Source organism: Coenobita brevimanus, chromosome 8 (genome assembly GCF_032717465.1).
Source record: "Coenobita brevimanus isolate Jiangsu-jjx chromosome 8, ASM3271746v2, whole genome shotgun sequence".
Lineage (NCBI taxonomy): Eukaryota > Metazoa > Arthropoda > Malacostraca > Decapoda > Coenobitidae > Coenobita > Coenobita brevimanus.
In genome coordinates this window covers 40,070,347-40,085,943 of record NC_136961.1, presented here as the reverse complement: position 1 = coordinate 40,085,943, position 15,597 = coordinate 40,070,347, and the positions used below count along the sequence as shown (strand labels likewise).

General features: G+C 43.9%; 1 protein-coding gene across 1 annotated transcript; it reads left to right on the top strand.

Moving 5' to 3' along the window:
• Positions 1 to 9,573: 9,573 nt before the first annotated feature.
• On the top strand, positions 9,574 to 15,282 carry LOC145407691 (putative glutamate receptor). The gene is made up of 5 exons (XM_080278560.1): positions 9,574 to 9,587; positions 11,000 to 11,158; positions 13,809 to 13,899; positions 14,417 to 14,717; positions 15,041 to 15,282. Exons 1-5 carry the CDS (start codon positions 9,574 to 9,576, stop codon positions 15,280 to 15,282), a joined length of 807 nt encoding a protein of 268 aa, XP_080134686.1.
• Positions 15,283 to 15,597: the final 315 nt, after the last annotated feature.

Here is a 15,597-nt window from a genome sequence, read left to right as displayed (position 1 = left end):
CACTCTACCCTTAGGGAAATGTGGGCGAGGATAAAGTCTGTTTCCTCTCCCACACCAGCCAGACCATTGTCCCACCCTGACCCTTGCTGGCGAGGTTAACCACCTTGTTGCCCACTTTGCTGCCCACACTTCATCCACAAACCTCCCACAGTTTCTTAGTGACTTGCAAGCTTACCTTGCGGGCCCCTGCAGGGATGCTGTTAAGGCTACTTGTTCTCGTCCTAATGTTGCTGACCACCTCTTCACTGTGGGGGAACTCAATCGAGAGAGAAGTGCTCAGCATTACCTGGCCTCCATTCTTGGTGAGCTGCAGAGCGGTCGTGGTATGGCCGCATCTTTCTCGATCTCGATTAGGGGTCAAGTTTGCCAACCCACATGCAGTCCTTGCTGCCCTATCAGGATAGATTCCTCTTGTGGGTGAACGACTTCTTCCTCAGCCGTGTTGCTTGTGTCTGCTTCCAGGGTCGACTATCCCTACCTTACCCTCACATTAATGGCATCCTACAGGGCAGTGTGCTTAATCCTTTCCTATTGAACATGCTGATCGAGGGTCTGCTAATAGTTGACTATTGGCACAGCATTGCTTTGTTTTGCTATGCCAATGACTTGGCACTAGTCTTCTCACGAAGGGACTGCTACACCCAGGCACCATCTGCGTTCTCTTCATGACAAATGTTGTGAACTTGGACTTAAAGTCAATTTTGACAAGACCAAATGTCTGACTTTTGGTCTTTGTCACCTTGACTGTCCTCTCTTTGCGTGTGATACTTGGTGCACCTCCTTGGATGCACCTAGTTACGGGCTGAGAGTGGCTTTCCCATCCAGCAGCACTGCATATGGGCTTGAACTACAGCCATTGTTGCCCAGCTAAGCAGGCACTGGCCCCACCTTCATGTGTCTGCACTCCTTCAGTCTACCCTTGACCGGCCCCAAAATCCGCACCCTGGGAATGATTGGATGGTCCTTGCTGCTGGCATTGTTTGTCGGCTTGATGCCACTGATGCTGTCCAGGGTGGTCCTGATTTACATGGCCTTGGGGGTGCCCCTCCTCCTTCTTGACTACTGCATGTGATTCAGTGTGTTGCATCTGCTGTGGCATGTCCCCGGGTCTCTCTTCCTGCTGTTCTCTGCCAGGATGGACTATGGCATGTGGCTGCTCTCCAATCTCCTGGGGCTGTGGTGTACTACACTGATGGGTTGGTCAGTGTTGATGGGTATGCAGTGACAGGTGCGTCAAGTTGTGGCTTGTCACATCTAGCATTTCTGCCCATGAGACGAAGATCATTGCCATTCTAGGTGCTCTTAGGCGTGCTGACCACCACTTCCATCAGTGTCGTTATCCACATGGACTCGCTCTCATCTCTCAACGGTCTTAGGGTGCAGCACTTCACTGACAATGTGCATCTGCTTACCTCCATTATTGCTGTAGCTACTGTACCTCTATTACTCAGCAGGGGTAGGGGGGGCAGTGAAATCTATCTCCACTGGCTCCCAGGCCACGTTGGCACTGCTGGTAATGAGTGTGCTGATGTTTCTGCTTGAACTGCCTCATCTTTCCCTGATGTCACATTTCCCTTGCAATCCAGCTTCTCCCACATCATGCAGAAGGTGAAAAACACCATCGTACATCTTTCACGTGAGGATCATGAGTTCCACGTGTGTGAGGGCTCCCATTCTGCCTCCTGGTATGCGGCTGCAACTTCCTATATGCCCTTTCCCGTTCCATCGGGCATGCCTAACTACCACACTGTATGGATTGACCACTTATGTCTGGGGTTTCCTTGTTGCAGCCATTTGGCCGGCACAGACCCTGAGCCGTCCTCTCACTGCCTTGACGACAGTGGCTCGCTATTGCTGCATTATGTCCTTCACTGTTCTGTGATTCCCTGTGTTTGCTGCAGCATGGGTGGACATCTACAGTGCATCCCCCTAGTACGCGAGTATATGGGCGGCAGAGGATGTCATGTACTAGGAATTCACATACTCTGAATACATAAACTTATGGGAAAAATTACATATGGGCGGCACCCCCCTTCATGGGCAACCCTTGAGATGCCTTTCAAATCTAAGTATTGTACTACACAGGGAAACTATCTAAGACATATTACCCAAGATACAGTAAACCAACAAGATTATGGCTTTACTAGGTAAATCAGCAAGGATATGGCTTAACTAAACCAACAAGAATATGGATGTTCACCTTTACCCAAGAGGACAACAGGCGTGATGGAGGTAAGCAGAAGATCCAAGGCAGGATGAGGCACCTAGCTTGCATCTCCTCCATCACCCACCACACCACCTGACAAACCGCCTTCCCCACCGCTTTTGTCACCAGCACTTTTGACACTTTCACTAGCTAATGCACTCTATCTGTCTATCTACCTATTGCCAGATGCCTCAATCCCGTATGGAATGGCCACAAACAAATCGCCTCCACGTTGCCCTGTCCACCACCATTTCACTGCCCTGCTCCCAACTCACACCCCCCTCTCTCATATACCTCTCCACTCCATCCCTCCATCTCATCCTCGGCCTCCCCTTTCCTCTCCTCCCCTCCACCTCACTCACATACACTCTCCTCATCAGTCTCTCACCCTCCATCCTCTCCAAAAGACCAAACCAACTCAGTGTGTTCCTCCTAGCGCATCCTATCACATCCACATCCACACCACAATGCTTCTTTATATCTGTATTTGTCAGCCTGTCTCTCCATGTGACTCCATCGGCTCCCCTCAAATAACTCATTTCCACTGCTCTCACTCTTGACTTGAGTCCTTCCAACAACGTCCAAGCTTCACTTCCATATGTTAGAGTTGGTATCACAATATTGTCATGTAGTAACTTTTTCACTTCCATTATCACTTCCCTGTTTCTTATTACTCCTTTTAAGGAACCAGCAACATTTCTTCCTTGTTGTACCCTTTCAAGCACTTCACCCTCCAAACTTCTATCCTTACTCATCACACTACCCAAGTACTTAAACATACTCACATTTTCCATTTCCTTACCATCCAACCTCACTGTACATTCACTGACTTCACCTCTCTCAAGGACCATCACTTTTCTTTTCCCTACGTTCACCTTTAGATTCCATTTCTTACACACTCTTCCAAACTCATCCACCAAACCTTGCAGCTCCCCTTCGTCTTCACTCAACAACACAGTATCATCTGCAAACAACAGTACAGGGAGTTTCCAAACACTATCCTCTCTCACCAGGGCCACTCCAACATCCACTACCCTACCTTGTACCTCTTTTTTACCCTATCCACGTACAGATTGAACAACCACGGATATATGACACATCCCTGTTTCAACCCAACCTTCAAAGAGAAAAATTCACTCAGTTCAACATCCACATGCACTGCAGCCTTAGCTCCATCATACATACTCATCACAGCATTCAACAACTTCCCATCTACTCCATATATTCTTAATACTTTCCACAATCCTTGTCTATCCACCCTGTCATATGCTTTTTCCAAATCCATGATAGCTGCATACAACTTTTTTCCCTTCTCTACAAACTTTTCCACTAAAGATCTAAGAATGAATATCTGATCTTCATAACCTCTTCCCTTCCTAAAGCCTCCCTGTTCTCCAACTAATTCCTCTGTTATTTCTCTAATTCTGTCAATAAGTATCCTACCATATACTTTTCCTATTACACTAAGAAGACAAATACCCCTATGATTACCACACACTTCTTTTTCCCCTTTTCCTTTGTACAAGGGAATAATTATACCTGACTTCCAATCCTCCAGGACTCTACCTTCCTCCCAGGCCAATCTGCACATCTTCCACATCCATTCTACTACTAACTCTTCCCCATGCGTCAGCATTTCACCATACACTCCATTAATTCCTGAGGCTTTCCCCAATTTGACTTTCTTAACCCTTAACCATGGGGCATCACTTTCGTGACGCTTGGGAGCAAGGGATCATACCGCGGGGTGACACTTTTGTGATTCTGTGTTATTTTGAATTCGCCCGGACTTTGAAGTGGTGGCTTGTATCATCTATCAGTAATGCCAATGTCCAACACTAGTCAGCATTCCTAATCTCATCTGTGCTCCCATCCATTGTTGACAATTTAGCCATTTCTCCCCATTCTTGACTTCCCCTCCCTACCTCCCCTCCATTATCCTATCCTCTCGCCTGCCCAGCCGTGCTACGCTAAGTAAATCTTCCCTGGAAGTTTTCACTGATTTCATCCATTGAAATAAGCCCTATGCCCTATTCTTATAGCAAATAATATAAACAAGAAAGAAATAAGGTAAGTGAGAGTGCCATACACCTAGAATTGGCTAATTATCACCTGACAACACCTCACGTGCACTCTTTCGCTAATTTTCGCTGTTTATTTCCCCATGAAATATGCCGTATAATCTATTTTCGTATTAAAAATATATATAAGAAAGGATGGGAGAAACCTAAGTGATATTTACATTCTCCTGGAACTACCTAATTACTGCAGGCCACCACACTGTATTCTACGCTAAGTAAATCTTCCCTGGAATTTTCCACTGATTTCATCCATTGAAATAAGCCCTATGCCCTATTCTTATACCAAATAATTTATACAAAAAAGAAACAAGGTAAGTGATAGTGCCATACACCTGGAATTGGCTAATTATCACCTGACAACACCTCACGTGCACTCGTTCGCTAATTTTCGCTGTTTATTTCCCCTTGAAATATGCTGTATAATCTATTTTCGTAATAAATATACATATAAGCAGGGAAGGGAGAAGCCTAAGTGATATTTACATTCACCTGGAACTACCTAATTTATTATGTATTGTCTTGGTTTCCTGCCAATCATTTCATTGCTATATATTAGCAGGTCTCATAGGGCTGAAGTTGGTAGTATTGCACCTACCCTAGCCAGGAGGCAGGAGGCCACCACTATCAGTTCACTGTCGTCTTTGAAAGTGGGAGTATATCTGATTTGCTCCTGCTAACTTCCGCCGCTTTATAGCCCCATGCAATGGACCCTGTGACCTTTACCCCCTACTAAACCTCGTGTGGAAAGAGGTAAAGGGCTGACAATTGATAGAGAGTGACTATAATCTTTTTATTGAGTAAAACAGTGCAAGTGGAATTGTAAATAAAGTGTAAATAATGTGTAAACAGCAAGAAAGCAATGAATGTAAATATAAGTGAACAGTGGAAAATAGTTTTATAAGGTACTTCAAGTGACAGTGCATAACACAGTGTAAATAAAATAGAAATATAAATAATGTGAATAAAGTAGAGAACGTAAATAGAAATGTATTTGAGTGGTATTATAGGAATACGAGCATATATACTAGGAGTAATAAAAGTGACTCTAGCATGTATGAATACTATGAGTTATGAGAGTGAAGGTGAAAGTGACATTCACTCTCAATGCTAGTATACAGGACGAGAAAGTGAATGCTACGTATTTTACTGAAAGAAATTGAATCCCTACAGTGACAATAAATTATTATTACTGATAGAAACTTATGGATAAAGACTGTAGATATATATAAGTGTTATATAGTAACATAAATATAAACTGTGAGTGTTTTTATGAATAATAGACAACACTAGCGGCGAACGATCGGAAGTGGGATGGTCATACGCCCTCGTAATTTTCATTGTTTTCAGTGTGTGTGTTTTTTTTTTTTGGGGGGGGGAGTATGGATTCCAAACTATTTGAGAATAATAGATTAGTGTTTCTAGTGATAATATCAGGCTGTGGTAATCATATTACGAGTTGTCGGGAAGTGTAAAGTGGAGACTTCGTTACCCAACTTCAGAGGTCTCCACAAGTCCTATGGTACTCGACGAAGGCTCAACAAACACCCAAGGAGAAAGCTGAAGGTATGTGCCATAAGTATATTTGATTTTAATATTCTAGGACTAATAAATGATTTTTGGCAAATATTTTGAGAGAGTCTGTCGGACTGCGAATATGCCCGCGGGAGCCGCAAGTCAAAGCAAAAGAAGCCCGCGGTGTAAGGGTTAATTGCTTCCACAACCTCTATCCTACTGTTTTCTTCCTATCTTCTCACCTCCTTTCTTCTCCCAGCCATTCCCCAGCCACATATACTCGCATCACTTCCATCCACTGTGTTCGACAATTCCTTAAAGTGTTCTCTCCATCTGCTCACTTTTTCTCTCTTCTCCACTAGTAATCTACCTTTTTTATATTTCAGTCCCCTGCTAACTTCACTGCCACCCTGTCTTACTCTCTTCACCTCCTCCTGGAACATTTTCTTACAGTCCCTCCACTTTACACTTAAATTCCTTCCAAATTCCTTATCCACTCTCTTCTTACTCTCACATCCTTTCTACATACAACTCTCACTTCCACCTCTCAACTTCTTCCATGCCCCTATTTCTCATCCATTCTTTCTTCTTTTGTGCCACAGCCTGTCTCACCTCTTCATTTCACCACACAGTTCCTTGCACCCCCCTCCATCTTCTCTTCACCCCTCACACCACATCACATATTTCTTCTGTGATTATCCTGCACACACCTTCCACATCCCCCATCTGCTCCAGTTCATATTCCCCCAGTTGTTCCTTCACTTCTCTCCTATATTCTGCCTCTTTCTCAACCTCTTGTGACCTTTCCACTCTCCGCACAACTACTCCTTCCCCCTGTCCTTCCCATCTTCTATCTCTCCATCTTACTTGAAACTTGATTCTGGCCACCACCAAGAAGTGGTCAGAAAGTCCACTCCCCCAGCCTCCATAAGCTCTTGCATCCATTACACATCTTCGCATCCTTTCATCCACACACACATAATCAATCATTGCCTTCCTTTCATTCAGTTCACCACCCACCCTTCTCATCACTCGTCATGTTTATCTGTGGATCATTTTGTGCCTGAAGAAGGTAATGGGTATCACCAACCCCCTCCTGGCACAAATGTCCACTAACGCACTGCCATTCTCACCTATCTCAGCAGGAATACCCCACTCACCAACTATTCCATCCACTTTCACATTCCCTAGTTTACCATTCATATCACCAATCAAAAACACTCTCTCCTTCCAAACTTTTCCATGCACACTTCCACATTTGTCCAGAACTCTTCTCTCACTGTGCTTGCACGTTCTTGTGTTGGCGCATACACGCACACAATTGTCCACATTTATATTCCAACTTTCAATCTTACTCACATAATCCTTGACCCAACTGATCCATACTCTCTTATGTTCTTCTTCCATCTTTTACTCACAACAATACACACTCCATCTTTTGCCCTCTCATTCTCACCTACTCCTGCACATATACCCTATCCATACTCCCATTCTCTCACACTCTCTCCTCTCCATTTAGTTTCAGTTACTCCACATACATCCACTTTCGCACCCTGAAGCACCTGGACAATCTCTCTCTCTTTCACCTCATCATTCGCATCCCTTACATTCCATGTTGCAATCCGTACCATGTCCATTCTCTGGTCCTTGGTCGTCATCTTTTGGTCAGTCCTTGTCCGAGGCTTCTTGTTCGTCTTTTTAGTTAATTGTTTTCCGGGGAGGGGCACTAACCCTCCGTCAAACCTTTTCAGTCACCTCGTACGTCAAGCAGGGATACTGGGGGAATATTCTTGAAAATCACCCCACCCCTAGGGGATAGGGGGGTTGTCAAGAATACTAATGCACTCACTTCGTTCATAAACCCTTCAAAGTCTATTTCTGACACCTCAGACATCGAATCATCTTGATCCTCCTCAGGATGTGGCTCGTCTGATGTTGAAGGGAGTGATTCCTCACTTTGTTCAAGCCGAAGGTAACGGGTGATGAGTGTCTGCTTCTGTCTGTTTACTTCCTGGTTGTACTTGTCGGTGTAATAACGAAAGGTTTTGTCCAGTGAAGACATCACCTCCTCCACTCACAACTGAGAGCGTTCGATGTCCTTGAATTCTTCCTTGAATTTATCAAGGGCACACAGTACCTGGCTGATCTCTATCATGGATAAATCTTCACTCTCCATCACTGGTGTTGCTGGCTTCTCTGCTGCGATCTCCTGCTCTGCATCAGTCTCATCCACTCGCTGCACGATTTCCTGGGGATCCTGCCCTGCTGCTGCCGAATGTAAACCCCTGATGTCCTCCAGCGAGATGCCCTGAAACCCAGGCACAGCTTGTGTACTTGTGAGTGTGGCTGCCTCAGCAGCGGCCATGGTCTCAAAGCCACTTCCCGGTGTGATTTCAGACAAGTGCAGTACAAGAAGGCGCCAAGCGTGGTTAACTGTTGCAGTGGTTATATCTGCCCAAGAGGATAACAGGAGAGTGATGGCATCCTTGAGGTTGAATGACCGCCAAAAAGCCATAAGAGTCCTCTCAGGAGTTGAAGTTGGTTGTGCGGGTGCTGTGCGTGGTGAGGATGAAGCGGGTGAGGTGGGTGGTGAGTCCAAACCATCCTCAGCGACCATGACATCACTCCCAACTGTGTTCAAGTCAAGAATTGCCTGCAGTTCCTCACAGCTGTCAGTCTTGCTGCGGAGGTGATCATAGAGGCATTGATGGTATAGGTGCTTGACCATTGCAATCAACTCCTGGTCTAGCGGTTGGATGAGAGAGGTCGTTCTTGGGGACAGAAAAACGATCTTGCATTCCTTGCTGAGGTCTGCTAGCCAGGTTGGATGACTTGGGGCATTATCATGGATGAAAAGCACCTTGAAATGGATGCCAAGTTCCCGGGATTTTGCCTTGGCATCAGGGATGAAATGCGGCAACAGCCACTCGGAAATGATGCTACTCGTCATCCAACCATTGGAGTTGCTGTACCAGTATACCCCGCTGTCGTCCATGCAGTGCACATTCTTGTAACATCTAGGGTGTGCTGCAGTATGCACCTCAAGAAGCCGCATCTTTTGTGAGCCTGATAAATTCACGGTGAACATGACTGTTATCCTGCTTTTGTCGATTTTTCTTCCCCGGGCCTGGCGCTGGTGCTTACTAATATAAGTACACTGCAGCATAGCCTTGTAGTATAGGGCTGTTTCACCAATGTTATTAATTAGGTCCCTGCTGTAGCCGCCCTCGTCGATTATCCCCTTTAGGATGGCTGGATAATCCCTGGCCGCCATTTCTTTCGCCGATGCATGCTCCCTCATAAGGCGAATGTGATGTAGCTCCTTCCTCTTCAGACAGCAGCAAAACCATCTCATGGAGGCTTTAAATGGTTTCTTTACAGCAAGCTTTAGAGCTGCAGCTTTGTAGAAAATCTTGGCCTGGTCCCTGATGTAGCACCCATTCAGTGGAATTCCTTCCTTCTCCTTCCTCAGGACAAATGTATCCAGGTACCGCTCCATAAGAATTATAGCCTGGTTGGTCACCCTGCTTCTCCTGTCCAATGCCACCATCCCATATGTCTTCACAGTCTTCTTTATGGCCTCCCTGTTAGCCCCTATAGTTCGCACGGACGATTCTGCCAAGCCTAGTTCCTTGCCAATGGCCGTGTTACCCTTCCCACTCTCCTTCTTCCTACTGACTTGCATCTTCATGGCATGGGTGATGCACTTCTTCTTCCTGGAGGAGGGGGCAGACATCCTGGCTCACAGAAAAAATAGTCTCAGAGTACACGGGGATGTACCTGGAACAGTGAGTGTACCCTTTGTGCATGTGTGTTTCCTTTGCTGGGACTCTCACCTCACCACCTTCCAAGCGGCGCATTTAGGCATCTCGTGACAAGTGAGCAGCATAGACGTCACAATGTGGGCAGAGAGTAAGTAACCGTTATCGCTTCTTGGGGGGGAGGGAACGTTGCGTACTCGGGGTGATCCCAGATTTGGGCCACTCTTCACTCCCTGTCTCGCTTACAAGTTCAGTTCGTGTACTAATAAAAAATACACAAACACACAAAAAATAGGTCTTTGTGTACAAGGAGGATCGCATATTCGGAACTCACATACTGTGGGGATGTACTGTACTCAGGAGGGTGGACGATTATGGAACTGCTGCAGCTATAGCTGCACATGTGCCTCCCACTGTTCTATTGGATGTTGTCTCCTACCCGCACCCTTGCTAACTTTTAACACATTTCCTTATTGACATTTTCACTGATGGGCTTTGTCTGCCCGTGTCCTCCCTCACTGAAATTTGGGGGGAGGGGGGACGAATCTAAATCATCCAACAGAAACATCAGCTCCAGCCTGAAGTTGAAACAAGATAGTTCTGAATCGTCGCTGCTCTTTGGGGGAACTGCTAAAAAAAACTCCAAGAAGATCACTAAACAACTGTACGGCAAATAGAAGCCGGACATAAGAAAATCAATAAAGGAGAATGTGCCACAGCTTTCAACCTCGTATGCTTCCAAGATTATATATATATATATATATATATATATATATATATATATATATATATATATATAGCCTCTGTGATACAGTGGTAGAGTGTGCGTTTCGTACACAGGTGAACTAGGGTTCGCGCCCCACCAGGGTAATAAACTTTGGGAGTGTTCACCCGGCCACGTACTGCATTGGCAGACACAAGGGGTGCTGTGGTTGAACCAGTATCGCTTACTATACAGTATGCTTACACCCAGTCGGCTTGCGTGGGCCAATTACACTTGGTTCACAGACTACACACACACACATCCAAAGCCACTCCAACACCACAATTATGCTTACAAGCACTTCTCACCCTACATAAAATCTCTACCAGACAGCCTAAGCCACTTGGTAGCGATACCTTGGCTGTATCGTCCCGACTTCGGTCGGGATAGGCCGGTCCTGCAGTGGATACTCAAACGGCTGCTGCTGATGATGATGATGATTATGATATATATATATATATATATATATATATATATATATATATATATATATATATATATATATATATATATATATATATATATATATATATATATATATATATATATATATATATATATATATATGTGTGTGTGTGTGTGTGTGTGTGTGTGTGTTTTATTGGTTCTCTGTATCAGCCCATACACTATTGTCAATGCTCCTCGTTTTATTGTCAACACTTACCATTGGATCTAGGTATCCAAACCGGCCCCACATTCTGGTTACGGCTGAGGAACTACCCATCCAACAAGCCATAATGGTGAACGACCCAACATCGGAGGAAGGCAAGCGACTATCTTTCACTGGTCCGGCAGACAACGTCATGCAGATTGTTGCAAGATACATGAACCTCACGTAAGTTTTAATTATCCATGAGTAAAATGAAGGCTTAGATTTGATGTCAGATGGGTACACGAGGATCATACAGGCAGGTAATCTATTTCTGTTCAATCCCAGTCTTCCATTAGAACATGATACATATTAGTAGGCTGATATCCAGGTTGCCTTTGGTACTGCTGGAAGAATTATAAAGTGTTTTGCCACTGACAAAGAATGTCTATAAGGTTCTTCAGGAGGATAATACATTTAGGTTTTCCAGCTTCAGATATGTATCCCATATTCAAGGAGTTAACCCCGAGTTTTTCGTGCACTTCATCTCTCTTTGAACTTGTGGAATGCTAGATATGTTTCCTGTTGTGATTAATATTTGCAGTCAAGAATACTGAAGTTTGAATGACGAGTGGATGGGATGTGACAGATCTGCTGGACACTCTGATGCTTGATCATTTAGTTTTGTTTATTCCCTTTTTCTGAAAGCATTGTAATTTTTGCTGACTGGAAGTTCAGAGCAATGATGCTTGAGCAGGAAAAATAAAAGACCAACCTCAACACTAGTGAGTGATGAGCCAAAATCACAATGGTTGTTATTAACCCCATCAATCTGATGATTTACTTTCTATTAAATTCTTGCTACATTAGTGAGTGATGAGCCCAAATCACAATGGTTGTTATTAATCCCATCAATCTGATGATGTACTTACTATTAAATTCTTGTTATCTCCATCCAATTATAAAATTGTTAACACTACTCACGGCCACACCACACACTACAGTGTCACACACTATCATTCCATATAATTGATACAGCCACATCAATAGACAAAGAGTCGCATTGTTTGTATATATATTTGTTTGTCCTTCTGCACGCCCAAACCAAGGGTCAGAGACCCCCAGACCCATATATATTTTGAATCAGATTGACCCAAGGATGGTTTTAGGGGGATCAAAATTCAGATCTGGGTTATTTGAGGTCACCAGTAGTGTTTGCCTTCAGGCCCGGGGAACCCCGGGTACCCCTGCAGCCCAGTTTTCGGCATGGAGACTCACATGACCAGTTCGGACGCAGGCTACGCGAGGTTTACCTCCGACGTCATTTGAGGTCATTTGAGATCACCGGTAATACACGCTCAAACGACTGGACCCAGCAGCCCAATTTTTGGTATGGAGACTCACATGACCTCCAGTTCGGACATAGGCTATGTGAGGTTGACCTACGAGGTCATTTGAGGTCATTGGTCAGAGGTCATTTGAGGTCCTTGGTAATACACGTTCGAATGACTGGACCCAGCAGCCCAATTTTGTCATGGAGACTCACATAAAACCTTCAGTTCAGTCAAAGGCTATGTGAGGTTGACTGAGGTAATTTGAGGTCACCAGTTGGAGGTAATTTGAGGTCACCGGTAATTGTAAGCAAGTGCACACAAATACTGTGCGTTAGTCTGCAAAAGCTGAAATAGAAAGTTCTTGGACCTCTTATTTTCCAACTTCAAAAGCATAAGAGGTACATGGTCTTTCTGGAGTAGAATGAAAGATCAAATTAGAACAAATAGCATTAGAGTGTTCACCTTTTTGGCCCGGCAACGCCAGGTACCTCTTCTAGTTTCATATAAAACTCACACCATCACACTTCTTCCACGCCATAACTGCGACACCTCCCAGTGCCATACTCCATAATGGCAACACCCCATACTCTCAGACCCAGACTGCCATATCAAATTCCCGACCAGAAAGGGACAGAATCATCCATCGTTTGCAATATGTTACTGTCTACCAGCACAACATTGCTTTCTTGTTTTTGAACAGTGACTTGTGTCCTGGGATTAGATTTCGGTTCTGTATAACATTTTTGCTACATATGCAAAGTTTTTTTTCCCTGGATGATGACCCTTCCATTTTTTTTTTTTTTTTTACTCTGACCTAACTTAACCTGCCCTAACCTATCCCAGGCTTACAGGCTAACCTAACTGACGAGCAGACCAACCTTGCCTAACACTTAGAAAGCAAGCTTGATTTACTCTATCATGGATTTAAAATAAAATTGAAACTAATACATAGAATGGAAATCTACATCCTAGGTAGTCCTGACTTCTCTACCATCCAAACTCTGTGCCAGATGCATGAGAGCCGTGATTCGAGAGGGATGAAAAAAAAAAATGCATCTGACGATTAGTGATGATTGATCCTCTACAGTCTGAAGGGGATTGGTTAATCCAGGATGATGTAACGAGTTAAGTGAGACTAACTGCCAGAGTATTATCTGAATGGGTGAAGCTATCTTTTAGCCGAGTAGTTTCAGGTCATCCAAGGAATAACTGTGATGGTTAGATGTGGCTAGCCTGCATGCCATGTTATACAGTGCACCCAACAATGAGATGAAAAAAGTACAGATACATTTTAACTTCAACATGCTTATCACAAGTGAAAGAAAAAACTGGGGGCTGCCTTACCCTTTGCGATCCTGGTTTGTATACTTTGAATCAAATGAAATTTTTGTAGTTTATTCATGATACTTACAGATAATATTATTTTACTTGGGGAGGCCTCTTGTACTGCAGTGCTTAATAATGTATATCTAACCTTATTCCAGTCTGCAAAATGCATCCTATTTGAATAAAAATTCATGTAATTCAGTTGAAGATGTTATTAATACCGTACGTATTTTCAGGTACACGTATAGGCGGCCTGCAGACAACAGCTGGGGTACTCTACTGAGTGATGGGTCCTGGACTGGTATGATGGGCCTCATCATACAGGAGGTGAGGCAGCACAGCGGCACAGTATAACGCCCATTATGATACAGGTTTCTTATAGTATTATTCACGGGGACGATTTGACAATAGTTTATCCATACTTTTGGAATATTCTCCCACTGATTCTGCCCAAAACGTCGACATGGAGATAGCTCGCTCAGAATAGGAAGCATTATACTCGGTTTGTTTTCCACTGACAAATATTGCAACCCCATTTCACCTTAGTTCATGAGAGGGCAAAGTAATTTTGACCAGTAACCAAGGAGATTCGTTCCTACCACATAACCAGAGCATATCAAACTTAACACAACCACTACTGTGCACTAAAGTTGTGAGTGATCCAGTTTCGTCAGGTAAAAACAAACCGAATATCCTGTACATCTGTTCACAGTCGAACACGGTTACTTAATATGGTGTGTGGTTTGCAACTTGAGGGATTTGTGTTTCATCGTGCATCAGCAAAACATTAAAGAAGACATCAACCTATAGAACACAACACTTAAATTTATGTTGTTTTTGTCAGGAGGTTGAGATGACGCCTGGACCAGTTTTAATGGGCCATGTCCGGAGCAAGGTGACAGACTACAGTTCCTATGTTTTCACGGGAGGTTTTGGTATTCTTGCTGCCCGTGGTCGCCCTAAGGTGAACCCGTGGGGTTTCCTGCTTCCTCTGTCACCACTGGTATGGGCAGGTGTGTTTACAGCATTGGTGCCAGTGATCACTGTCATGCTTGTCCTGCCATCCCTCCTTCCCCAACATGCTAACCAGCCACCCAGGCAGGAGACCAACATCTTCAACTGTGTCCGGGTCCTCCTTCAAGAAGGTAAGCTTCTTCATGACTGTTAGGTGAGTGGGCTACAACAAAAAGTAGATCAATGGCAAAATCGAAAACAGCAACTTGTTTCATGTTCCTTATATGATATAAGACCGTGATCTGGTAACACTATAGGGAAAAGAGGTGATGGATATGCTTTAAGTAACCATATGCAATTATTATTTACTGAAGAGTTTAGAGTTAATTACTTGCATGTAACAGACTATCAGCCTCGTATCATACAGGGAAACCTGATGTGAATTTCTGTTGTCAACTGTACAATCATGATTTTTTAGGACCAAGAAATGAATGTATGTTGTTCTGGCCAACAGATATAAGGACGACTAGGGAGTGGTGGTGGTGGGAACGTGTGGCGCTGGGGGTTTGGATGATGATGATACTGGTGCTGACTCAAAGCTATGTGAGTAACCTTATGTCCCTCCTGGCCGTCAGACACATCGATAATCCATACCAGAGCCTCAGGGATGTCCTGGATGATGACATTAAGATTGTTATTGTGGAAAACACAATTCTTCATCATTATTTTCGTGTAAGTAATGGTGGCCATAATTAATTTCAAGACTATACACCTATTACTAATATTGCTACTCAGCGAAGTTAAGTGTTACTTTGAAAGAAAAAGCATATTTGGAGAAAGTGTCCTCTTACCAAAAATAATGAATTAGTTATGGTTGGCTTATCATTTGTATAATCTTTAGTCGTCAAAATATGTATTTTTTACCAATGAAATAATGGTGCATACATAGAAATGTATTTCATGTACGTGCAAATACTGTTAAACTGTGTTCATTACTTTTTCACTGCGTTTTTGATTGGTGATATGAATGGTAAAGTTGGTAATGTGAAGGTGGATAGAATAGTTGGTGAG

Bases quoted from the DNA above. Each gene is read 5' to 3' on its own strand.
- LOC145407691 (XM_080278560.1), top strand. The intron at 11,159-13,808 runs GTAAGTTTTAAT...ACGTATTTTCAG, and splicing joins GCAAGATACATGAACCTCAC to GTACACGTATAGGCGGCCTG. The intron at 13,900-14,416 runs GTGAGGCAGCAC...TGTTTTTGTCAG, and splicing joins TGGGCCTCATCATACAGGAG to GAGGTTGAGATGACGCCTGG.